The sequence below is a fragment of the Solea solea genome, chromosome 6, assembly GCF_958295425.1.
Source record: "Solea solea chromosome 6, fSolSol10.1, whole genome shotgun sequence".
In the NCBI taxonomy this organism is placed as follows: domain Eukaryota; kingdom Metazoa; phylum Chordata; class Actinopteri; order Pleuronectiformes; family Soleidae; genus Solea; species Solea solea.
Genome location: NC_081139.1, coordinates 23373692 through 23400668, shown reverse-complemented (window position 1 = coordinate 23400668; position 26977 = coordinate 23373692). Strand labels below are relative to the sequence as shown.

Genomic DNA, 26977 nt, shown 5'->3' with positions numbered 1-26977 from the left:
TTTGTTAACCCTTGTCTAAGAGCGAGTCGTCTTTCTACTCGAAGGTTGTGGGTTTTCGATTCCCAGCGTGTGAATGGGTATGTATGATAGAAAATGTGTCTTTGAGTAGATTAGACTGGACTCGACTAAGGGGGCATTCGCACCAGCCCTTCTCAATTGAATCTTAGTTTGTTTGCTCGGAAAGTCCCGTTTGACTGAACTCTGATCCGCACCAAAGAAGCAAACTCTGCTTAAATACGTAGGTCTTGGTTTGGTTCAAGTGAACCAAATGCAGGAAGTGGACTACAGCGCAGGGCATTGTGGGTAAACACAACCAAAACGTATGCACATGTAGTTAGCCGGGATGAAATGGCTGATCCCATTGTTGCAAAGGATAGGATTTGATGCAGATCCATGGTTTGCTCTTAGTATGTGGAGGAAATAGAAGTTGTCCTGCATTAACCAACAGAGGAGCGAGTTTTCTTGTTCATTGTTATCTTGTCTTCTCCTTGAGTAATTCCTGATGCAGCGCTGCCTCAGACGAGGAGGGGAATATGTTATTGAAAGGTTTCACTTAAGTGCGAAAGTGTGAAAGCAAACTCGGGCCGACTGATTCTTGCAACCCCCAATTGAACTGAGTCCCCAATTGTACATGTGTGTCTCGTTATCTTCCCTCCTCCCTGTGCATATTTAGTCAGTGTCTCATCCTCATTCTTTACCAGATCATCTTTGTCTTGTGCATTGAGTTCTAGTTGTTTTAGTGTTTTCTTTTAGAGTTTTTTTGACCAGTGTCTAATTTACGATTATCTCCTCACAACTACTTTTCGATTAAACCACTGAATTGGTTCCCTGTCTCAAGTTTGCTACCCGAGTACTTTCTGAGTCTGTCGATCCATCCAGTCATCCTCCTGTCAGTCTGTTCAGTGTTACTCGTCTTTGTTTGATTCTTTCTTTCAACCTCCATCCCTTCCCTCGCCCTCTCTCTGTCGTTCCTCTGTGGGGCTTGAGGAAGAAGAAGAAAAGGTCACATGTGAGGGGCTCAGGACCCACTGGATGTGCAGAAAGACTCTGGGACAGGAGGAAAAACAGAGCAGACAGAGAGAGCCGAGCAGACCGGATGTGTCTGTGTACCACGCTATTCCTTCCCACACAAAGACAAACCCAGATCCTCTGCTCAGGGGGCAGAGAGAGAGAAAGAGCTCATTCAGAGCTGGACAAAAGCAGAGATGTCAGGGAAAGGGACTGACCTGGACTCCTTCGAAATAATGCCAGTTACAGAAAGTCTTTTTTTCTTTTTGGATGCAGTGGAGGGGGGCAAAACTTTACTCAGCCTCAGTTTGTATGGTGTTTTAGTTTTAAAGGTCTAGTGTGTTAGAATTAGGTGACATTCTGCAGTTTGTACTGATTGGACAACTCTCATTCCCTAGTGCTGCCATTCCCAAACTGAACTGGGATTTAAATCTGAAAAACCTCTGAGACTATGATCAATAATTACCATATTTATTATTGTTTTCATGTGAACATGGGGATGCAAAAAGTATTTGTGCAGATTAATAATCATTCCACTTCAAGGTTATTCTGCGTTTCCACTAGCGATAGTTCCTGGTGGTTTTTTTTTAGTACCTGCTCTGCTATGCGTGCAATCGTCAGACTGCCGGCCACTGATTGGTCAGAGTGCCGTCACAGGAAGAGGCATGAGCAAGCCGTCCAACACAAGAATCAAGCCGAACAATGCCGAACTGTAGATCAGTTAAAAAGACTTGTGTGGGTTAATCTCTGACAGTTACCAGGGAAATGTCTAAAATGTCTTAAATCCTTAAAATCCATCGTACATATTTTACAGCAATTTAAAACTCAGTTAAAAAACTTAAAATTTATTTACATTTATTGACCTTTCACTGTGAAAATTGCTGCCATACTGCATCAGAACTACGGTGGCCTTTGCTTACCAGACAAGTATGTCCTTCTTCAAAATGAGAAACATGGCAGCACAAGGTGGTAGCTTCCATAAAGTAATGCCCTTGCATAAAGTACAAAAATACACAAATAAAAGGCTTATTCTAAGTCCACGAAAACCAAATGATTTTCATTTGAAAGTGATCCCTCTTAACCCTAACCCTCACTGGAGGATTTTCAGGATCTGCCTTGGTTTTAAAGACGTGGGAGACCACAGACACAACACATCTTGTAAACAACTTTCAATGTTTTTTCAATAATTAAAAAAAAGTCTAGTCAAGACGCAGGACTACACATTTAATCACACAATTTCATCACAGGAACTTGCGTGAGTAGTCATGGCTGAGAAGACATGGCTACTCAACTTGACTTTTACAAGTTACGGTTGTAAATAAAAGTATGCAACATCCTTTCCCGGTCAACTCACTCTCATTGGTTATTGTAGAGTTCTGCTCACGCCCCAATCGCTGTTCTATCGGGTCTGTTAACCCCTCCCACTACAGGATAATTGGGTCAAATCTGTTCAAATCAGCCTAAAAGCAGCCTAAAGGCCCCAACGATTGTCAGAAGGGCCAGATTGAGACCAAAATCCGGCTAATTATCCTCTAGTGTGGGGCAGGCTTTATACTTTGGACATTGGAAGGCAATGAGAAACAGAAATCACAAGGATGGATCTGTATTGTCAGGATTTCCAGCAGATTTCTGTGAAAACTGTGTCATGATGAAACGGACCCTGAGAGGAATGAGGCACAGCTGCCAGGAGATCCATCACATCATCACCACATGATGACACCATTCAGTGCTCTACTGACCTCAGCGTGACCGAATCTATAGTATTAAAACATGATATGAAAATAATGCAGTCACCCACTTTCTGCATGTCATGTGCTGCTCTCTATTAAGGAGCAAAGGGATCACATTGATCTGGAGGCTAAATGAAGCGAGAGGGGAGGGCTCGGTGTCACCCAGCTGCCATTAGTCCTTCACAGAGCTAAATGAAAATGTGAGCTCACAGGCAGCCTCCCCTGTGGCAGGGAGGAGGGAAGGTCAGGACAATACACAACTAAGAAAATTGCCTCTGCAGATGATCCGCTTGTTCTGGTTGTCGGGGGAAGCCTGGTCCTCCCAACCCATCTGTAAAAAATGGTTGAACAGAAAACCTCCTGCCAGTGCTGTTTTTTCTAAGAAGTGACTTCCTTATACAAATAGAAGTCATCCTTTATAAAAATGCCTGCGGTGGCAGCACATACATTCATGTGTTGCCTCAGATATTCAATTTGAACAGCAGACACTGGTTTAAGCTACAATAAGAAAAAGAAAATAGCCATTTATTGATTTTCCCCCTCATCAACATAATTGAATGCAGGAATGAATAACTTGGAGTCAGGCAAACCTGACTGTAGATGTTTTACCTGACCTGTTTGATCACTGAATGCAAACTATTTTATGACATATATTTTGATATTTTAAAATTCAATAAGTAATTATTATTTTACATTCATGACCCATTTACAAATTACTTATTTGTGTTTCTATAACTCAGGATGCTCTCGTAAATGAGATTGTTGAACCTCAGTGATGCTTTCCTGGTCACACAAAGGTAATAACAACAAAGTAGGGCAATCTATTGACAGCCCTATAATAAAGTAAGTAAAACTAAAGGTTTAGGTCAGCTCGGGTGTGAGACAAAGATTCAGTCTGTAGAATATGATTCGCAGGTCAGGACAGAATTTTATCTAAAATGGTATTTCAACACTCATCCTCTTGTGATTTGAAAATTGCAGTGGGCCATGTTGTGATATTGATTTTTGAGTCTATGTTCAGCCCTAATATGTGAATAAGCAATAACAGTATGTATTATCAGCAGTGTTGGGTAGTAACGCGGTATCAGTAACGCCGTTACTTTATTCAGTAACTAATAATGTAACGTGTGGTTTTTTTTTTTAATTCAGTAACTCCATTTCCGTTACCAAACGCTGCGTTACTCCATTCCTTTTGGTGAGGTTTTACAACGGCACACAGTTCCCATAAGATTTTAGCGATCAATAAAGTTTAATTGAATTGAAAAACAAAGCACTTGTCGCCCTCTAGCGTCCCGCACGTCATCAAACACGCGCCATGAATAGGACTGGACAGGTCGGCATTATGGCGAGCGAGAAGGGGAAGATAAGTTTCTCCCCGTGGAGGTATTCACATTATTTTCAACTGGAGAGCAGGGGGAAAAACAACATTGTGTCCCGGTTCAAAAAAAATTTCTACGGCGAACAACAGCAACAGCAATCTGCTGAAGCACCTGGAGAAGCGGCATGCTTCGATAAGTTAGCAGCTAAGGTTGCTAACGCAGCATCCGAGACACAGCAGCGAGCACACGCCCACTCCACCCAAGCAGCAGCGGTTGGAGTTCGGACTTCGAAGGACGGACCCATGGCCAGGCACAAATTGATAAAACAATAGCACGGTATGTTTAATTGTTTATTTGGATCTCTTTTAGCAATATCAGGCTATTATTTCAAGAGTCCAATGGTAATATTTTACAGATAAAAACATGTGTTTTTTCCCCTTGGATATGTAATGGAAAACACGCTACCCATCTCCACGGTGGAGGACCCTGCTTTCAGACAGATCATCAGCATGGTGCCGTGCACAGGTAATAATAATAATATATATGATGATAATTTATTTAATGGGAGCATTGGAAAAACGTTTTACAGTAACTAAAAAGTTACTTTCTCAGTAACACATTACTTTTTGGTTTAAGTAAGAGTTCCTGAGTTACTTTTTTACAAAGTAACTCAGTAACTAGCACAACACTGATTATCAGCTGGTATCAGCCACAGTTTCCACCCTAGATAAATTGAATAAATTAGTTGAAGTAAGTAATGAGTTGACAATGTATTATTTGAGCATGTTAAATTAAGTTCCTGTGTTTATTTGTAGATTAATAAGGTATTTGTTTGTCCCCATATTCAGCACTAATAATAGTTTTTTCTCTCTGCGTCTCTGTTTAACAAGTTCATGAGGTTTCAATGAACAGCAAAGGTATGATCACCTGTTGTCAGTGTGACTCGTAAACGCCACGATCGACAGGGAACTTTGTTTGGAATGTGGAGTGGAACACTTTGGCTTGTCATATAGGATGGGGATTTTATTTCACATGTGCATGTTCCCGACTAGAAGTGGGGGTGACACGGAGAGAAAGGAAAGGTCAGGAGCCTAAGCATGAGGAGAGAGGTGGGTCAGACCAGACGTGACACAACACGAGGCTCGAGGCTGTGGGCTGTAGAAATGGTTTAATTGTGGCCGTTTAAATGAGGTAAATGAGGCATATATATATATATATATATGTGTGTGTGTGTATGTATATGTATATTTTTATATATATATATATATATATATATATATATATATATATATATATATATATATATATATATATATACAGTATATATATATACGCAGCAGTGTTTTAACAACCCCTGTAGTTTTTCTCTGTGGGATTTAGTGCACTGTTTATAAACTTCCATGTCCAGCCAGGAAAGGATGTCAAACGATGAGGTAAAGCAGCAAACATTCTCTTATAATATCATAGACTTAAGTAAACATGGATTTTATTGGGTGAGCCTTTTGTTTGTTTTAAGTGAATATAATATGTCTTTCCTTCTGTCCCTGCCACACGGGCGGCTTATAGAAACCGGCCTCATTGGCATCATTAGCAGCAGCAGAATCAGAAGGCTGTTGACAATCTACAGCTGGTCATTAATGATCACTCTCTCTAATACTGGTTCATTAATGTTGCCTCCGCTGTTGTGAATGGTTGAGTGACTCAGTGGCTAAGTTATTATCCCGCTATAGTTAAGCAGCCGTGCAAACACCAACAGCTACATAAAACCATTGCGTCGCCTGCTTGCATCCAAATCTCAGAGATTTGAAATGGGCAGGTGGCCACGCTTGTTAAGAGGACAGGAGCACGGTCAGAGAGAACGCAGCTGCTCTGTTGCACTCACACTTTTATTTTTGGTTTCTTCGCTCACTCTCTGTTTTCTTTCGAAAAGCTGCCATTTACTGGGCTCCAGTTGCAAGGACGGTGAATTATTAATGGCAGCAGTTGACGTGTCTGTGTATCTATCTGCTCTGTATTTCAGTGCGTGTGTGTTAGTACTTGTATTTGTTACCTCTCTTAAGGACATCTTTCTGGCATGAACGCTGACCTTGTCAGGACCAGTAGTCCCTTAATGGACACCAAAACCTGGTCCTTAATGATGCAAAACCTTGTTAGGTTTAAGGAACTTGTTTAAGTTTAGGCCTAAGATTTAAATGGTTAGGATTAGGCACTGACTGATTGATCATGTTGTGGGGACCTAAATCTGTTAACACAGTCTCCTTATGAGGACTTGTGTTAATTATGAGGACAAAAAAACAAGTTCCCATAACTTTAATTATTGTATTATTACATTATAAGGTGAAGACATGCTGCATGGTTAGGATGAAATCTTAAAACGAAAGGGAGTGTGGACATTTTGGGAAATTAAGGACATTCTGTCTGGTCCCCACAACTTTTAAAGGGCTTTTAAAGACCTGGTTTTAGGGTTAGGAGGATTAGAATGTAGTTGTGGTTACGCTTAGGCATTTAATTGGGATGGTTAAGGTTAGAGTAAAGATGTGTGTGTGGGCCTCTTACACATTAGATCTGGCAGTTTTCCCCGGGACAAAGCCGTGTCCAGCACCATTAGCCCATTTTGTCAAACAACAGTGACATCAGTGTTAACCCTCTGCATCCCCCCCCCCAACAAAGAGACTGTTTGTTGGCCAGTGTCCTGTCCTCCCACCCACAAGCAGACTGTCATGAGTGCTGATGATCACTCACACAATAAGCTTCACCAGCTGACGTATTCACATCCTCCATCCTCCTAGAATGATTATTAGTGAATAGAATCATAAAATGACAAATATACAACAGCACATTATGTGAAAATCTCAACCGGGACAGTAGAATTCTTCCACCAGTTAAGCGACGCCACATTAAATTTAAGTCAACAGCATTAATGAGTTTGCTTTTGTTAAGACAAAGTGCATCTGGCATGGTTGTCAACATAGTTCAGCTCAGAAACTCCCTGCCTTTTTAGTGATAATTAAATCTGCAATCACCCTCAAAAACAATGAATTATTCAGTGGATTGGACAAGCCTATGGTTAGTGTTCTAAGAGTTAGCATCTCTCTCTTTCTTTCTCTCTGAGACACTGGTTATTTCTCTATTAAATCCTCAAATGAGCCAACTGCTCTGATTACACCTTTTTCAACATTCACACTGCTCCCAGTAGAAAATGCAGCTCTGCCTCTGTCAGTATAAGTAAGAGAAAGATTCAAAGCTACTCATGAAAGTGCTCAATTGTTTGTTTGAAACAAAACTTTGCATGTCCGGTCCCTCTTTCGCCTTTTTCTTTCCAGAGCTCCCCCTACAGCTTTGGAGTAGATATTTCTTATGACACAACCGTAAACATCCATGCTTCCATTTTCTCCCACATGATCCTCACTGTTGTAAACACACTGCTGACACTCCCCCTCCCTTCCTCTCTCCTGGCCATGTGCATTTCAGGATTCAGGATTCAATATAAACTTTATTGTTCCAGAGGGAAGTTTGTCCTGCACAGCAGTGCCACTTCAATTGAAAAGCAACATGCTTAAATAATAAGAATCGAAATTAATCAGACAGAATCTAACTTGTAATTTCATAGTGCAAGAGCAGCAGCAATAATGTGGGGTATTGTCACAGTGCAGTTGGTTTCCTGAGTGCAATCAGTGTATTAAAATTCAATAAAAAACTAATTGAATTTCTAAAACATAAAACCAGGGATCTCAAAACCAATAAATACATTTAAAATGGAAAATAAAATTCTGAGTTACAAAAAAACCAAGGATCATAAATGAGATAAAAAGAACTGATATTAAAACCTAAAAATACCCTAAGAACATTAAGAAGTGTAGAAGAATTTCCGGGAGCAAACAGTCATAGAGCAGGTTGTTTATCAGGAAATGTGATGTTGAAAGGAGAGCTTGTACCGATTGGATTTGTGTGTGATCGATTTATACCTCTCCCTGAAGGTAAAAGTGCATATTCTGGAGGTGAAATATTTGTCATTTTTCATTCAGAATTCTTTGAGCCTGAGTGAGTACAGCTTTCTCATAGATTGAGTCTAGTGATTTCACTTCCTTCTTTGTCCATCCATCCATTTTCAGCCGCTTTATCCTCCAAAGGAGGGTCGCGGGCGGTGCTGTGCCAATCTCAGCTGACATAGGGCAATAGACGGGGTTACACCCTGGACAGCTCACCAGTCAATCACAGAGCCACACATAGAGACAAACAACCATTCAACCATTCACTCTCACGCCTACGGTCAATTTAGAGTGTCCAATTTACCTAATTGGACACCTATGCACACGGGGAGAACATGGAAACTCCATGCAGAAAGACCCTTGTTTCAACTGGGGCCCACCAGTTTGTATGCTTTTCAATTGTCGCCATTCACTTTCTCCAACAGCTGTTTTCTCTGCTATCGGCTATTAACGCTATCAGTGCCTCGATCTTATAGCCGATACCTGGCTAAGACGTCACAAGACCTCAACCAAGACATTTAACCATCACAATGACTCCAAAGCTGATAGATTAGTGTAAGAATAAATAGCTTCCAAATAAAATTAAACAATGGCTTTTAAATTTGGTGATTTGCTTTTCTTGTATTGCTGCCCTGAACAAAAACAAATGTAATTTTTCTTTTAAAACTGTATCTTCCTTCTTTCTTTCATTCTGGTATAGAAATCCACCAACTCGTGTGTGTGCTTCGCCTTCTATCGTTGCTTCCATTACAGACGTGACAGGTCACACTGACTCCCTGGCTGCTGACAGTCGCTGCTTCTCAAAGTCAAGGAAGTCCATAGAGAAAATCAGCAATTTTTATTTTCACAGCAGCACACAGAAGCTGTTAATCCACTGGTGCCTCCATCATCACTAAGTTCAAATGTGTTGCTGATGTGTTGTTTTGGGACCTTCGGTGTTTGAAATCCTTCGTTTGTTCAAATTTAACAAAATGATCAAATGAGGCAGCAGACGACCAGCAGCTCTTGTGTCTCCTGTGGCATAAGATTACTGATTTTCTCTCTGACCTTTGGTGTGGCAGAGGGAGGCGATTTATAAACTTCAGTTTCCAGTCAGAAAGGCCTTTGTTACGGTGAGATAAAGTGGCAAATATATGTTTTCTTAAAATACTGGAACTATCGCAGGCGTAGATTTTATTTTTTTTGTTTTTCTTTATGCTGTCATGATGGCTTGCTTTGTGCATATTCTATATTCATCTATTGTGGAAGTATTTCCTTCCTTTTGTCTAAATGGCCTCACACAGTCACACGGGTGTATTCACTTACTGGTTAATTAGATCTCTGTTTGGGTGGGGAGGTGGGCAGGGCTACGCAGCAATAACATAACACCTGTGTCAAATCTTTCTCTGACTTTCTGCTCAGGTAAATGTAACTTTTTGTGGGGTTTTTCAGTCATAGTAAGTTTTTTCCTATTTGGTATTTATTCTGTTTTCTCACTTCAGATTGTTTTCTAGTTTGCCTCCAACTTCACCTTCTATTCAGTGTCACTACTTTAGCAGTTTGTCACCCTGGGGTCATATTTTTTTATCTGAGATAAACCATTTTTCAGTTGATCAGTAGATGTTCACCCTAAGGCCTTTGCCTTTTGAGGGCATGCCAAGTGAACTTGTCAGTCAATTAGGTTTAATATTTTTACAGCCTTTGGGCACACATGAGGGGATGTTAGCAAACTACATGTCCCACTGTATATGAGGTGCTAGTTTGGTTCACAAATCAAAACCATGTTATAGATACTTTATTTGTCATTATAGTTTCTGTTTGTGAGATACCAAAGAAAAGTTTCATTGTATAACTAAGTATCTCATCTAGTACGTTAATTATTGTATTTTTTTGTTTGTTTGCTTCTAATCTAGATCCAAATCACTACAAAAATCTACTAATTTCCTCTTTGGGCCTAGAAAATGAAATCAAAACCCATTATTTGGTTATTTCAGTATGGAAGAATGACTGAATCTGAATAGACATAGCCATAATATTGTTCCCATCCAAGGTAGACACTCTACACACAAGCTTGTAGATCAAGCGTGTGGCCTAAGTAAATATTTTCTCATTTAGTTTTTCTTTGTATTTTTATAATACATTGGGTAAAATAATGAAGATGCATGATAACAGAGGGCAAAATGTACATTCCCTCTTGTTTGCTCAATCCTTCCACTCTCTAAACGCTGACAGTAACTATAGATATATTATGTTGCCTAGCCGCAGTTGAACAGCAAGCACAGCATGTAGTGTGCGATTGAACTTCCCATACTATAATCAAAGCTACTTGGTCAGAGAGGGATTGTAGAGTCGATAGATTGATTGTTGGTCCATATGTCAGGAAAAACGTCCATCACTCACCACATCCAGGCTACTGCCTGTTAGGCCATGATAGTATCTTCACATTTGAGAGACTTTAACAGCTAAGCAATAAGCACAGAGTTGCTTTTTTGGTCTATTAATGAACTTGTGCAGTGATCTCCCACCACCACAAAACATGTTGGCAACTTTCTTTATGATCGTCAGAGGTCTCATGTTCCTTCCAACAGTGCCTCATTGAACAAACTCTAAAAAAAATTACCAAAACCAAACAGAGAAATGTATGTTTTAAATAAGAAGCAGTGTTCACATGATGATTTCTTTCCCTAAACACTCAGAGTCTGCCTGCAGGCTTTAAACGCACTGTCTATACTCGAAGGATTCAGCTGAATCGTTACTAGATGGATTTGTTAGAGAACTAATGAGAGGAGCGGATCTGTGTCCCACACAGTTGCACAGCTTTACAAGAATCCAGGCAAGGCTGATTAGAATAATTCCACAAAAATAATAGAACAAATAGCTCTGACATGCCAAAATGATCTGCGTATTTGCACCATGTGAGCTTTCCTCACGTTGGTAAGCAATGACGCAGTTATTTCTGTGGAGTTCTTCCTCTCCTTCAACAACGACAGTCAAACCTCGATTTATGTAAGTTTAAGTCTAAGTCTTGTAATCACTCACTACCCACTCACCAAGGTCCATAGAGAAAATCAGCAATTTTACAATCAATGTACATGGGAGTTGTTGCTGTACACTTCTCCCCATGAGTGACTTCAAAAGTGTTATTTTGTGATTTAAGGGTGTGAATTGTGGGTCCTTCATTTGGGTTTATCTCAGTGACACTTAACAAACAAAGCAACAGTGGACCAGCAGCTCCTTTGTCTCTGCAAGCTAAAAACACATATTTTTTCAATGGACTTTGGTGCTGGAGAGTGAGTAGTTTTCAAACTTATAGCCTGGAAAAGCCGCTGGAAGTGGCAACATATTCTTAAGATTGATTTTATTAGGTGAGCCTTTTGCTAAAACCCTAAAATAAACTCATGTTGTCCAGTGATATTCCTGCACTATATACACAGGATGTGATTTATTTTATGTCACAACTTACATAGGCAAGAAGGAAGGAAGTGCTTTGGTTATTAGGACAACAAAAGAGATGAAGTGGAGCTCAAAGAATATGTTTGCAGCTTTATTTCTCCATCAGCCAGTGTTTTTTTTGACAGAAAATGCAAGTTTGTGTTGCTTTGCAAACTGCTAACTCCCTGCACCAAAAATGTACAATTTTATGTTAAGGAGTTGTTGATCAACTACTGCTTTCATTAGTAACTTCTGATATGTTATTTCGTGATTCCTGTGTTTATAATGTTTAGTTCAGATTGACCTACAGTAAGTGACACACATGTATCACATGAAGCAGCAGGTGACCAGCAGCTACTGTGTGCACACAAGCTAAAAACACAGATTTTCTCTATGGAGTTTGGTGCAGGAGAGTGAGCGGGTTACAAACCTCTGTTTCTGCTCAGAAGAGGCTGCCTAATGATGGGAAAACATACTGAAGCTATAACAGAGACTTAAGCCAGTGTAGATTTCAGTGGTTTACAGTGAGAAAGGGACTGGGCTCATTTAGAACAGAAACATTTCCTTTTACACAGGGTACCCTGCTGAGAGTAACATGCTTGCTGCAGCTGGTCAGTCCTTCACTCTGCAGCACATGCAGCGATGTGCCTCTCCCGGGCACACTGCCACAATAATCATAATGCAACATGACAGACTATAAGCACAGATGCCAGGAGGTGGGAGGGAGGGGGTCGAGCAAGCAACAGGTGGGAGGCGTCTTCTCTGCACAGTCCAGAATGTTTTTAGCATCATGAAATCACACACTGATCTCACCGGGACTAATTCAATTTCAGGTTGTATCTGTGTGTGTGTGTGTGTGTGTGTGTGTGCGTGTGTGCAGAGACCCCACTGCAGTCAATCAGTCAGCTCTGATGAGATCTGCAGGCACAATCCCATTAGAAATAAGAGATCTTTGTCTGGAGCTGTGCGGTGGCCTCAATCCAAGCCTGCTTCACTCACTCATTCACACACTCACTCGCTCACTCTGTGTGTGTGGATGTGGGAAAGAGTGTGTGACCGATTCACTAAGTATTAGTGAGCATTACTCAGGGTGATGATTCAAAATTCCTGACCGATCTTTGGCTGACATTGCTCTTGGACAAGTCACATTAACACAACAATACACACACACACACACTCAATTGTTTTTGTATCTAACTGAGGACATATCATAGACATAATGCATTCCCTAGCCCCTTACCTTAACCTTAACCATCACAACTAAGTGTCTAACCCTAAGTCTTAAACATGAAAAGCCCCTTTGAGTTGTGAGGATCAGATGAAATGTCCCGACAAGGTCAAAATGTCCTTACCCATACAAGAACACACACACTAACACTGTAAATGGTCTATATTTATATAGCACTTTGTTTGTCTTGATGAACACTCAAAGCTGCTTTACACAACAGTTTTACCATTCACTCACACTTTCATACAGCACTATTCACACGCAGGAGCAACATGGGGTTAACATGGTGTCTTGCCCAAGGACACATCGGCATGTATCAATGAATCAAACCTTCAAGTTGAAAGATGACTCACACTACCTCACACTCATTAATTCAATTTAATTTAATTAATTTAATTGCTCTTTGTATCATAAACAGTTATGTTGCTTTGGAGGTTTGTTGTGATGCCTATTTTCTGTAAAATGCACAGCTCATTGGTAGTCATCTTTCACATTGAAGGTTGTGGGTTCAATTCCCAGCTCCACAAGACTTCATGCCAATGTGTCATTGGGCAAGAGTGAATAGGTGTGAATAGGTGTGCATTGGCGAAGGGCAAAAACTGTAGTGTAAAGCAGCTTTGAGTGGTCATCAAGACCAGAAGAGTGTTACTATATACAGTTTAAATACAAACCATTTACATTTACCATTATAGAAATGTGAGAGCTGGATCAATTGAAACTGTAAGATGAAAAGTAAAAAAAAAAAGTTTTTAAACTCCCTTAAAATGACTGTGACACATTTTGTTGGAATTTAAACAGTGGCGTTCACATGTGGTTGGAAAAGGTGGAAAAAACAAAGTTTGAGTTTGTACTTTGTGTGTTGTTAGCCTGTCAACCAAACATGGAGACGACATTCCTCCTCTCTGCTGTCATTGTCCACATCTATGAAAACCCGGGAAATGGACCAAACTACAGGTCACGTGTCTAAATATCTTCCTTAAACTAAAAGCTGCAGTTCAAGTTATTAATGAATGAATGAATTACTCACAGGGCAGGCGTCTATTGTGCAGGCTGTTGGATGAGGATGAGGAGCTCATGTTGCTGGTGAAGAATCGTGGGAAATAAATGAGAGTTAAGCAGAGAGGCAGCCAGTCGTCTCCCTCCTCCTCCTCCTCTTCCTTCTCTGCTCCTCCTCTGAGCCACAGTCACTACTGCTGCTGCTGCTGCTGCTGCTGCTGCTGCTCTCCTGTCTTCTCCTCTTCCCCCATTCACTGGACTCTAAGCCACTTGGATCAGGCGAGAACAAGTTTGTGGCTTTGTGGAGCCGACCAGCTGACCAATGACGGGGAGGAGGGAGGAGCTGAGGCGGGTGGCCAGGAAGGGATGAGGAGAGGGACGAAGGAGGGATTTTGTGTAACAGAGTGGAAAATACCAAGGAGAGACAGACACATGCCTTTGTTATTTTTATCCTCCTACCCTCAACTTCCTTACCCACTGTCGCTTATTAAGAAAGAAAGAAAGAAATATATTTCAAGTTCAAGAAACAAAGAAAGCTCTAATGCTCACTACACAAATTAAGGTTATACAATAATGAAATGAAATGAGGAACACAAATACAAACCAGCTCTTTTACAAGACAGACATGTCACAATGATTCAAACAGAAGCATGTGCATTATGTATCTAAAATGTCCTTCAGTAATGATTAATGATTACTGAGGGGAAAAAAAGCTTTCAGTTTCTCTGCCCCCTCTGCTTGAAATACCCTCCAAACTTTTATATTTCAATGTTTGTTTTATAACTCTTATCTATTTTTTTTATTAGCTATGATGTGTGCTGCTGCCTTTCTTGGCCAGGTCACTGTTGTGAAAGAGGTCTGCATCTCAATGGGTCTTTTATCTGGTTAAATAAAGGTTTTATTTATAACAAAAAAATAAAAAATGGTTCTAACTCAGTTATAGTTACTGAGAGTCCTGCTCGTGTAAATGGAGAAGGAGAATAAAAATTCAGATTCACCTTTATTGTCATTGTACTGGGGGGTTACAACGAGATGGGGGGGGGGGGGTCCCACAGAGCCACTTTGAGCAGCACAGACAAAAAGAAAACAAGATAAAACACAGACAGAAACATGAAAAAGGCACTAAAAACGAATGCTATGAGGGAACGAGTTAAAATACTATAAAAAAATGAAAAGCTATTTATAAAATGACAGCGAGATTAAAGTTAAAACCACAAACATTTTCTCAAAGATGGAGACCAATAACTCAAGTGATCTCAGATCATTGTCTCTCTTGTCACCAGTTTCAGATTTATCTGTACGCGTATGTGCTCTAAAAGGGCCATCTTCACCAAACTGAAGAGATGAAGGTTGTTGTTATGAGAAAGGTGTTGTGAATGAAAGCTTGTGCTTTGGATACGAGTGGACTGAACTGAAGTGTTTGTGAACGTGTGTGAGGCTTTTCTTTTCCTTTAAAGGAACCAAACTAAACAACTGCCATTTTCCTCCATTCTGCATGAATAACTGGGATTTTAAAAGTAATGTGCTCTTGAGAGTGAGTTTGGTAAGCAGAGTTTCTTCGACTTAGAGTGATGACAGAATAAACTGACAGCTTGTTTTATTATTTGCAGACACAGATTTCTCTCATTGCGCTCGTTCTTTAGTCAGTATAGTAATAACACGTGCCTTTTCCTTTTTATACAGAACATTTTGTTCAGAAAAAAAACTTGTGACTTGGTTTCAACTGTTATACAATTTAATATAACTGTATGACACAGATTAAAAAAAGTTGATGGATTTTCCTGTGGCCGATGCCAATATGTGATTTCCATATTTATTTTTGGCTGGTATGTTTAGCTGACATTTTCCTCCCTTCCCCTGTCTAAATATGATAAATTACACACAAAGACGCCAAACTCAGATAAACATTTGTAGAACAACGCTCACGGTTGGTCTCTCCAGTCTGTATTTTACACTGCATACCCTGCAGTGCTCTTACATCTTTGAAATTATAAAAAAGTGTGGAAACTAAATATTTAATCCTTGAAACTGACAAATAAACCTTACGTTTATCAATATATAATAAATAAAGGGCCAGTGCTGATTATTCGAAAATAAATGATTCATAGTAATCAGCCGTAATAATTTATTGGTCTTAGTATAATAAAAGCAATAAATAATCTCATTTTTAGACAGTACTGTAGCCGTATATCAACAGATCAGTCTATGTGACATAATATTTCACGTTTATTTCACGATAAATATAAAGAAATCATATAATTGGAGGGCTTTTAAATAGTTTAAAAACAGTGGCTTACTTGTGTGTGTGTGTGTCAGCTTGTATGTGCTTGACACCATCTAGTGGTGAACAGCTACCAGCTCCACTTCCTCTAAACCAGGGGTGTCAAACTCAAGTCCAGAGCGGGCAAAACAGAAAACTATGTCCAGGTCGAGGGCCCGACGAGGTCAAATAATATAAAATTCAGAACACACAAAGCTTATAGATTAAATAAAGAAACAAAATTCATAATATTTACCACTTTTCTACATTTATGCCCTTTACTCTAACTGATGTGTATATAACTGCCAATGTTGATATTTAGCCCTTCTGTAATTCTGTAGGTAAATAATATATGAATGATTTCCACTGAAATCTGTTGTATGGTAATGCAGTTTCCATCTGTCTGTCCTGTAGTCACATATAACGTATCTTAGACAATAAGTTGCTGTCGTAAGTCATTTTTATTAGACGTATGAAGCAAAAAGAGAAGAACAAAGTGAGGCTGAGCCCCCTTGAACCCCCCTCTTGTTTCCGGCTCTGTGTTTTCAAAACCCACATTTAATTTGTTTATTTCTTTTCACGGGCGACGCAACTTGATATTTGCTAGTAATGAGGAGCAGGAAAGACACAACATTTATCTCGAGGGGCCGAATACAATTACATGGCGGGCTGAATGTGGTCCCCGGGCCTTGAGTTTGACACGTGCTCTAAACTGTACTACAAAACAGCATCACATCATTGTCTTTTTTGCAATAATATTAAAGCTCCGTTTGACAGAGGCTTTTAAATAGTCAAGTCTGCCAGTAGTTTGATGTTATGAAGTACATTTTCTTTTTTACTGTCGCCATGTGTACCGACTTTTCACTTACTCCATTACATACATGAGCGTTTACTTTCTACCTGTCTTATGTACCTACCTAAAAGGGATCCTTGACTAAAAGTACAAGTATCTTAATAGAAAATGACTGACTTGAAGACAGCTTTTACAAATTACTTGAGTAATATGACATTTAATGTACTTACTGATATAAAATGTACTATGTACTGTATATGTAAAGTATTAAAAAATGTGGGAGTTTGCATTGAGCGACGGTGGAGTTGTCCTTCAAATGGAAGGTTGTGGGTTTGAGTCCCACCTCTGCTAGTCTATGTGCCAAAGCCACATAACTTAACTCCACGTTACTCCTGCCGGCTGTGCCGGAAGCATGTGAATGTGTGTGAATGGCAAACCTGTAGTGTAAAGCAGCTTTAAGTGGTCATCAAGACTAGAAAAACATTATATAAATACAGACCATTTACCAACTCTTCTTCTTCTAACATAGATAGTTAGGGGCAATGTATTGGAGTGAAAGTACACAATTTAATGAGGAAATGTAGTGCAGTAAAAGTTGCTAGTAATGTAAATAACATATATAAAAAACATTACAACATGGCTTTCTACTCGACTACATCTTAACAATGCACTGAGTTACATCTTCATGATGTCCATGACCATCACTTGCTCTCGTCTAACTACATCTGATGTGGCTCTGCGCTCCTCCTCGCACAGTAAAAATGACCATTTGCTGTCTAAGACAATGACTTCACAACAAATCTGCTTGCGTCTACTGGAGCGACCGAAACTCGCACATTGGCATCTGTGCCCAAGCAACTGAAACTACAAAACAAGCTGTAACAGAGCAGTTGGGAAGTGGTGGGAGTGACCGGTGATTTATAGCCATAAAAAAAAATAAGAAAAAATAAGCATGCTCTTTGTAAATGTCAGTGGTTGTGGTTTAACCTAAAATGTGCACGAGCTAGCAAACATTGCAACGCAGAGCCTAAACACACCATGAACTTTCACCAGTGTGTGTGTGTGTGTGTGTGTGCGTGCATGTTTTTATCGGGTAATAAGGACAACATTTGGTGTGAAATTGAAATTGTGAGGACATCTTCACAATCTATAATGGCTTTTTTGTTAGAATGTGCACAAACCTCAAGCTCATTGGGTATGGAGAGGTTTAGTATACACTGTATGTAAGCATATAGGGTTGAAGAACTATTATGGCCTGTAGATGTCTTTGTAGTGGCTGGTGTGTTTGTATCCTACATGAGGGGATTTTCTTTTGCCTGCAGTTTCGTTTTTTTGTGTGTGCGTTTGATTCGTCTAAACCTGTAAGATTGATTATTTAGTTTTTGTTGCTGTTGTGCTGCTTGTGCATGAAACTGAAAATGTATAAAACAAAACTGTTGTGTTACAGTTACAGGGGCTATAGGGAATGCATTGTGTTTTAAAAAATGTCCTCACAACTGTGGCAACACAAGTGTGTCTGTGGGTTCTGAAAATGCACACAAACACACACACACACACAGAGAGAGAAAGAGAGAGAGAGAGTGGGCAGAGGAAGTATAATGTGACTCAAAGTGAGAAATCCTCTTCACCTCAAACTAAACTATGCGTGGGCTTTCTCATGACTGGGGGTTCACCTGCTGAGGCCTTGCAGAATCAATAGCTGGGACCACAGCTGCTGTGCAAAAGCCAACCTCTCTTTGTGTGTGTGTGTGTGTGTGTGTGTGTGTGTGTGTTTGTGTGTTTGTTTCAGAATAAGCTGAAAGAGATTGGCAAGCGAGCAAGAGGAAAGTGAGGGAAAAATGTACTGGGAAGGATGCAGACACGACCACAGGATTAGCTGCTTACATGCTCTGCAGAAGTCGCTGCGCACACAGTTATCTTCAGTACTTAGTGTTGACCTTTGAGCTTGTTGGTCGGGAGCAATTACTGACCATTTCAAAGCAATTATTCTGTTTGGTGTCTCGCTCATTCAGGACAAGAACCTCGCTCACATAATGCACCCAAGGTGAGAAACGCGGGAGAGGATGAACGAGTGACTGCTCGGACCAGATGTGGCAGATGTGTCCCAATGATTGCATGTGCAAGTGTGTCCATGCTAGGAAGTCTAAAGCAAACCGTTTCCCGCCCTCACTCCACCAGGCAAAGCGCCAAAGCCATCAGGCAGCCGTACGCCTACCGTCAGCTGAGGAGTTGCACAGCAGTCTCATTTCTAATTATACACACAACAACAGAGAGCTACATGGAGCTGGAAAGGAGAGAGAGAGAGAGAGCATGGAATATGGAGAGAGGAGGGTGATTACAGATGAGGGAGAGAGAGGCTGAGAGTGCTACTCAACGGCAAACACCGGGGGTGAGCAAGTTCAGATGTGAGAGAGAAAAGAAGAGAAGGGAGAGGGAGAAACATCAAATCTGTCTGAGAAAGGTTAACAGGACTGACTGACTGAGTAGAGTGGGAGTGTAAATGTAAAAAGCGAGTGGGAGGGAGAGAGAGAGAGAGAAGAGAAAAGGAGGGAGAGTGTGTCTGATGATAGTCTGTAGAGCTTGTCTGGATGCTTCTGTTCATTCTGCTGTGTTTCTTGCTTTTTCACCTGCGAGGACGACACAAGGCAGACAGGTGTGTGTGTGTGTCATCTGTGTTCATGTGTGGCTGGATGTATTCTACAGTAATGTGAAGATGAATGTGCAAAAATCATGGATGGATGGAAGGATGGAGAACCATGTAAGTCTCCCGACAACCACCTCATCTCATCATCTCATCATTCTTTTTAACTACAGTAACAGATAATGTGATGTGCAGTAGCTAACTCTGGATGCAAATTGTAAGATAAGGTAGGATGCACTTTTATTTGTCTCCTACAGGGAAAACTAGCAGCAAAATGTAGTAAAATACGAATAACGGTAAAAAAAATAAGAACAGAAACAAAATGTAGGGTAAAATATAAGTAAAATAACATATAGAAATAGTATGTGTAGGTCGGTGTTTTCCTCAGTTGTGTCAAAATCTGTTTTTTGGGGGCGATTTAGGTTCAAACTAACTCTGAAGTTGAATTTCCATAGATTAACAAGCTGTTGTGAAGTGGTCACATCATATACGGTTGTTGCGGCTGGACAACGTGACACTACAGTCCTGTCTGGGTCATGATGCAGTCATGCAGTATACACAGCACAGTACCTGCCTGTGTGTTAGTCATTGTGAGTAAGTAGCCAATACCTGGATGCCATTTGAATGAATTTCCATTTACACTGCGGGCGTTTATCTGACTAAACACTTATCAAGTCATGTCTCATGGTATAATGCTAAGGGTTCATACAGGAATGTTTGATCTCTCTCACACACACACACACACATAAACACACAGAGGTTCGCGCAGCTATCCTTTTAAGGACTCTTGCATTGACTTCTATTCATTTGGATAACCCTAACCTAACCACAGATCAAATCTTAGCCCTTAACTTAACCAGTTCCTCAGAAAATGAGGTTCGTCCTCATTCGGACAGGACCAGGTTTTTGGGTTTAGAGGTTTAGAGGTTTAGAGAAACGGCTCATATCAGAGACATAGCAGTCAGAGAGAGTCAAAGAGGTCCATTCAGTGGCATAAGCTCAGCTGTGGTGATGTCATCATTAATTGAGACATTCAGTGAGGTGAGCTTTGCATTGACAAGGCTGTTAAACAGGTCAGTTCTTCTCTTTACCTTCCTGCATCACCATGTTTCTGCAGGGTCATTGAGTAGGTAAGAAACTCTGTGTGTGTGTGTGTGTGTGTGTGTGTGTGTGTGTGTGTGTGTGTGTGTGTGTGTGTGGTGCTTATATTTAGTCCTGAGTGCACTGACTCACTCTGCATTCATGTAAGGAGGATGATGGGGTTTCAGTAGCTTGAGGTGTTGCAGACCACTTAAATCCAGCAAGAAAAGTGGAGCAATGTGTGTTTAAAGGGATAGTTCAGGGTTGTTGTTGTTTTTTTGTTTTTTATTTAAATTCTCTTAAAGCCTCCAGCAAACATCTCCTGGGAAATGAAATGAAATGAACCATCGAATTCACCAAGAATAGATAATAAGACAAATATGACTTTATTGTTTTATTTGTGCTTATTCTTGTTCAGGTTTTTTTCGAAGTGTGGTTGTATGAGGCACTGACGTTTGCTGCTTTACCTCACTGTTAGTCCTGAAAGGTCCTTGAAAAGTCCTTTAATTTGATGTCAGCCTAGGTGTGTGAACCTTGTTTGAAACACCATAGTCACAAAACAACATAGTTCAACTGTGGATAAACAGCTCCCATGTGCCGTGATGTAAAATGGTTGATTTTCTCAATGGACTTTGGTGCTTTGAATGAGCCATTTACATACTTCACTTTGACTGCAGACTTAAGTTATTGTAGATTTTATTATATCCTCTTGTTAAGTGGCTAAAATCAGTTTTTCCTTAATTGTGTTCCAAAAAAACATTTAACATCCTTTACCTTTTAGACACACTGGAACCTTTCTCTGAAAGATCCTTTCAACCGTAAAGTGAATTTACCCATAATCTTACATCCACGCTCGACCTTTCACTTTGTCTTTCCCTCGCTATCATTCCTTCATCACACGGTGCTCTACTTTGTTACCATAGTAACTTTTTCCTTTGGAGACTTGGCGACGTCAATCAACCTAAACCCCATCAATATAGAAATTGGTGGTTGGAAAGCCTTAATTTGAAGCTGATGGCTCATCGTTGCAAAGGGGATATTTACAGGCAGACAGGTGGCACGCTCAGATGGGAGAGGGGGAGTTTGTGGCAGAGGAGAAATTGAAGTTAAAGTGATTTTTCTTTTCAGCTTTAGAGGTATGACATTTGTAAAAATGTTGGTTTCTGCTACATTTCAGATCGTGATGACACTGGACCTCATATCTGCCCTGCTTGCCATAAGACTAATGGAGTCTGCATCAAATGATAACAACACCACCTCAACTCCTGCAGGAGGACACGCAGTACCAGTGTGAGTGACAGGCAGTGTGAGCCAATGAGCTTCACACCGAGCCCGGCTGCCGTCCCAGACAGGGACAACCTTCCGCTGAAGAAGAGGGACCAAAGACTGAGCTCACCATCACAGCAGCAGCAGCAGCAGCAGCAGTGTGATGCTGCAACATTTAAGGCACCGTATCCATACAAGAACAACAGTGACTTTAAGTCAACACACACAGGCCCATTTCAGCCTGTTCCGAGGCGCGTTCCTGCTCTGTACCAGCCCTGGACGCAGCTTCACACATCCAGTAGGCCCACTCCTCATACGCTATCTGCATTCAGGGAGCCTCATGGCTGGACAGAGTGGAGAGAGTTCAACCCCCTGCACTCCGGGTGGCACTTTTCCCAGCACTATCAGCACAACAGACACTCATCTAGCACACCTGTAGTCCACCCGGGCCATCCACACCAGCCCTCTTTGGTCTCTGATGGTCTCCACATGGGTGAAAGGTACGGCTGGGAGCAGCTGAAGATACTAAGAGACAGGGATCGGCAGAGTAATGGCCGATACAAAGGACCATACACAAGGAGAAGAGAAAGGAAGGTTGATTTTTATCCTAGGGCTGAAAAAATAACTCCACCATCGTTGAGCATTTGCCTACCTCACTCTCCACACGAGGACCAATTTGACTTTGTCAGGCACTCTGTTTCTGGAGGTCCCTTCAGAAGAGTTTCCCCTGGCGATGACTCAAACACCTTATATACCTCCATGAAAGAGGATGCATCAAGATCTCCACCTGTGCCCTCTTCCAAACACGCTTCTTCTTCTTCTTCTTCTTCTTCTTCTTCTTCTTCTTCTCCTCCTAACCATTTCCCTTGGCTGCTCCCTCACTTTGTGGCCGGCACACTCATCGAGCTCAGAGACGGGCGGCTGAGACGAGTGGAGCACCTGCAGACGGAGGACTTCCTGCTGGGATCACTGGCCTGTCCAGACCTGCGCCTGAGCTGCTGCACAGTGCAGAACATCTCGACGCCAACCTCGCCCTCCTCCATCTCGCGCCTCCTCGTCCTACTGCACGACCTGCAGTCGCAGGTGATGCACAATCACAGTGTGGTATTCATCATTCAGAGAGGTCATCCTTTTGTTTACAAAAGTGATGCATTCAGGTCACGTAGGGAATTAAAACAACCAGTGGTGTGTGCAATCATTTAAGGGGGCATGGGCTCTAGTGACAAAGGGCACCCCTTCAAAGTCAATAATTTTCAGTGGCAACTCTTCTGCTAATTTTGGTTGTTGTTCATTTAAAAAGAGATTTAGTCTAAGGACTTAAAGCTTAAGGAGTTTCAGTTTTCCCTGAAATTGTTAAAATAACAATAAAAATGGATGATATCAGAATTTAATAACACATTTGAACTTTCAGCAGTTACACTGATATTTGAGACAAAGGCACTTTTATTTACATACTGTAATACAGACATACTGTAACTTTTCATGTGAAACCCCCCCCCCCCCCAAAAAAAATCAAAAACCTTAATGGTGTCAAACAAGTCTGAAATCAATAAATGCTTCCAAGTTGCTTTATCTTTGCTGCTTGGCATTAATTCAGCAGAAAGAAGTGATCCAAATATGAACTCCACCACCACCTAGTGGACCAATGTGTGAGCTGCAAGTGTAATGTAACAAAGGTACTTAAAAATGACTGGCAACGATGTTATCAAGTAATTGACAATAAAGACTCTTGAATCTGGAAGATAAAAAATATAATGTAAAAAAAAATTAAAAAGTAAAGTATCTCTTTAAGGTCCAGTGTTTAGTGGCATAATTACTATCCATGACAATGCTTTGAGCATGTTTTTATAAGTGTATTATAGGTGTTTTAATATTTAAATGATTTGGGTTTTTGTAGCTTTGGAATAAGCTTTTGTTTAAATGTGTTTTTGGCCAAGGCCTTGCTTTATGCAGATCACCATCTTGCCCCAACCACTGCAGACAAACCGTCCAGAGAAAGCATTTCATGTTTTGAAGTAGAATGAATGTATAAAAGTGACTTCACCCTCATACGTCTGATGTATTAAACCAATGAAAGGGAGAGAAGGAAAGAGAGAGGAGAAAGTTGTGAAGAGCATTTATATGATTTCTGGTATGCAAAGGCCACCGTAGTTCCCTGAGTGGAGGAGTCCTCTGTTTGTTGTTACCTCACTATAATTCTCACACATGAACCTTTAACTGTTGTCCTCTTGTTCTCTGTATGTCTCCCTCTGCCAGGAGGTGGTGGATGTCTACATGGAGTATCCGTTCTTTGTGCGTGGGCAGGGCTGGTCCTCGTGCAGCCCTCAGAGAACTGCCCGCCTCTGTGGCCTGCAGTGCCGTCAGCTCAGTGTGGGGGACGTCTGCCTGGCCCTCACGCCCGTCTCAGCCACACAGCCTCCACCATCAGCTACCCTGGAGCCAAAAACCTCAGCCAGGAAGTCAGCGGGGGGGTTTGAGCCCCTAAAGCTATCACAACCACAGGTTCTCCCAGAGCCGCAGGAGCCAGCTGGGGGGGAGAGGAGGGTGGCAGTGGCAGGGAGGAGGAGACACTGTTCAGCCCCTGATCTGAGACACCCAGAGACTAATTGCATGTAGAAAGGAAGGCCACTTGTTTATGGGCAGATAACAAGTCAGTCTCTGTATTAAGCGCCGCTATCTTCAGCCTGTATTTTTTTTTTTTTCTGTTTCTCTCTACCTCCTGAATCGTATATCTGTGCATGACTGTATGTATGTTTTTAAATGACATCTAAGGAGTAAATCTGAAGCAGCACAATAACTGACACGATCCTCAGGAGGACTCGTGAGCACTTGCTGTCCACATTATTAGGTACACTTGACACTTTATCAAGTGGCAGGAGTGGCACCTGGTGTGGTCTTCTACTGCTGTAGCCCATCTGCTTGAAGTCATGATGTGTGTTGTGCATGAAGAGATGGTCTTTGGTTGTCATGAGTGCTTATTTTGAGTTACAATTCTGTCGTCTCGAACCAGACAGGCCATTCTCCTCTGACCTCTGGCGTCAGCGAGGCAATGTTTCCTCTTTTTTTCGGACCATTCTCTGTAAAACCTGGAGATACTCGTGTGTGATAATCAGTTTCTGAAATACTCACCATGTCTACATGGAGTTGCTGCCATGTGGTTGACTGATGAGACATTTGCATTAAGACGCAGTGACACAGGTGTACCTAATCGAGTGGCTATGCGTGTATTTGTAAAGGTACGTCAGCAATGATTGCATTAGTTGAAGTTAAAAATGAAATCTTCAAAAAGCAAAAAGCTCAAGAAGCCTCTTCTCCTGTAACACACAGAACCTCTGTAAGACTAAGCAGAGGCAGTGAGTTCGAGGGAAAGTGTGCAAGCTTAATGCATATGTACTGTATGTGGGAATAATATTGTTTTAATTTCCAATTGATGGGATCATACTCAGCAGCTTAGAACCAGCCAATATCCTTTAAAGGTCCAATATGCTCCACAGGTTGTCACAGTTAAGCACACAGTTAAATAAACAGAGTTACCTTGGCAGCTAATGCTAATAAGTAATCAAGTCTATTCTAGTCAACAAGTACAACAGACATAACGTAGCGTAATGTTTGCTTCAAGTTCCTTGAGTATCTCCGAGTCCTTTTTTGGAGCTCTGCGTTACAGAAATTCCAGTCGTCCCTCTCGTCTTTCACAGGACGCTTTGAACTATACTCTCTGCCATTTTTGAGCAGCTCGTCTCAATGTTTCATTGCTGCGTTCAAGTGAGAACTCAATAGATCATGGCGTGCACATCCTAAACAGGACATTCTGAACTCTGAGATGGAAACAGCACACAGAGAAGTGCTGTACTAGACATTCTATCCACACTGACCCTGACCCCTAACTCTAACACCGTCATATTCATCGCTAACATCTGTTTCCTGATATCTTGTGAGGCAGAATGTTGCATATTACTGCACCTTCTCTCAGGTTGTTGCTTCGCTGGTGATGTCACTTAAAAGTTTTTCTCTCCTCTGCCGAACATGAAAGAGTTCTTCACTTTTTGAGTTTGAGTGGGGACTTCACAACGACAATCAACACCTTTGTAATCGTGTCGGGAGGATTTAATTTCACGCTTCTACCTCTATTTTCTATTTGCAATGACAGATGTAATTGTGTGTTTGTATCAGTGTGGGCTGTGATGTAGTCGTCGAGCTTCTCGGTGAACGTCAGTGTAAATGATTAGTTTGCCGTGTCATTATATGCAAACATTGTGTGGAGGATGTGCTTTGCTTTCTTAGCCTGTGCTATTCTGAATTCTTTTAAAGGCACAATCCGTAATCACCTTACAGTGTCATGTGTCAGTGCTGTGATGTCTTTACCTCATGAGTGCACAGTTCAGGTCCAGTGTCGTTTAGGAGGGATTTTTGGCAGAACTTTAATATAATACCCATGTGTAATTGTTTTAAAATTAAATTAGTTTGGTTTTGGTGGCCTTAGAATGAGCCTAATATATGTACTTTAAGCAAAGGCCTTGCTTTACTGAGGCTGCAATCTTGGACTGCCATCATGTCTCCACAGGAGCCCAAATGGACCGGCCAGCCAGAGCTGAAGCAGAAGTTTATATATCCTTTCCAACATTCTTTCCTTGATGCTCTTGGGAAATAGAGGGGAGAGCAACAAGTCCAATTGATTACAATCTGCTGGCTCACCATTAGATATCATTCATTCTTACACACTAGACCTTTAAAGTGGAATTTCAGCCAGGTCGCTTTTTGGCCGTTTACTCTATGAGCTCGACAGTTTTGGAGTACATATTTATACGACGCCACCATGAACGTCCATCTATCAATTGTCTACCAATACAGCTGACGCTCCCCTCTCTTGGCCATGTGCATTTGTTTTCGACAGAGCCAGTGAACATATGCCGGTTGTCATCCATTTCGCATGCTTCTGTGTTCTCAAATGAATGGTCACACGTTTCCTTTTCCTTGCTACCTCCAACAATTGTTTTCTCTGCCATGATTAAGCCGTGAACCGTGAAGCAATTCATCTTTCTCACAAGACCTCCCGATACCGAGGACTCTGGGTCGGCAGCCCTGACCGTGCAAGGCTGGTTTGGAAACAGCCCCTATCTCCCCACAACAAACCATTTAACCGTCACAATGACTCCTAAGCTGATGAATTAGGGCTAAAATCCTGGCATAGTTCCGCTTTAAGAACACTGATACGTGGACCATGTGGTCTCAAATATGATGTCACAGTTAGGTCAGGCA

The 26977-nt window shown here is 41.2% G+C and overlaps 2 protein-coding genes across 5 annotated transcripts in view; one reads left to right on the top strand and one right to left on the bottom strand.

The window, feature by feature from the left end:
• Window positions 1-13901, bottom strand: part of si:ch211-253b8.5 (dysbindin) — an 18673-nt gene extending 4772 nt beyond the window's left edge. For both annotated transcript variants that reach the window (XM_058630528.1, XM_058630529.1), the window contains exon 1: window positions 13713-13901. In XM_058630528.1, coding sequence (XP_058486511.1) covers window positions 13713-13761 — 49 coding nt within the window. In that variant the 5' untranslated portion in view covers window positions 13762-13901. The remainder of the gene's footprint in view (window positions 1-13712) is intronic.
• On the top strand, window positions 4499-26977 carry LOC131460229 (uncharacterized). Of its 3 annotated transcripts, none has more exons than XM_058630526.1 (3): window positions 4499-4582; window positions 21633-22804; window positions 23978-26977. In XM_058630526.1, exons 2-3 carry the CDS (start codon window positions 21770-21772, stop codon window positions 24335-24337), a joined length of 1395 nt encoding a protein of 464 aa, XP_058486509.1. In that variant the 5' UTR covers window positions 4499-4582; window positions 21633-21769; the 3' UTR covers window positions 24338-26977. The 3 variants fall into 3 exon arrangements, with proteins under 3 accessions (XP_058486509.1, XP_058486508.1, XP_058486510.1); XM_058630525.1 differs by lacking the exon at window positions 4499-4582 and adding an exon at window positions 19039-19387; XM_058630527.1 differs by lacking the exon at window positions 4499-4582 and adding an exon at window positions 19394-19492.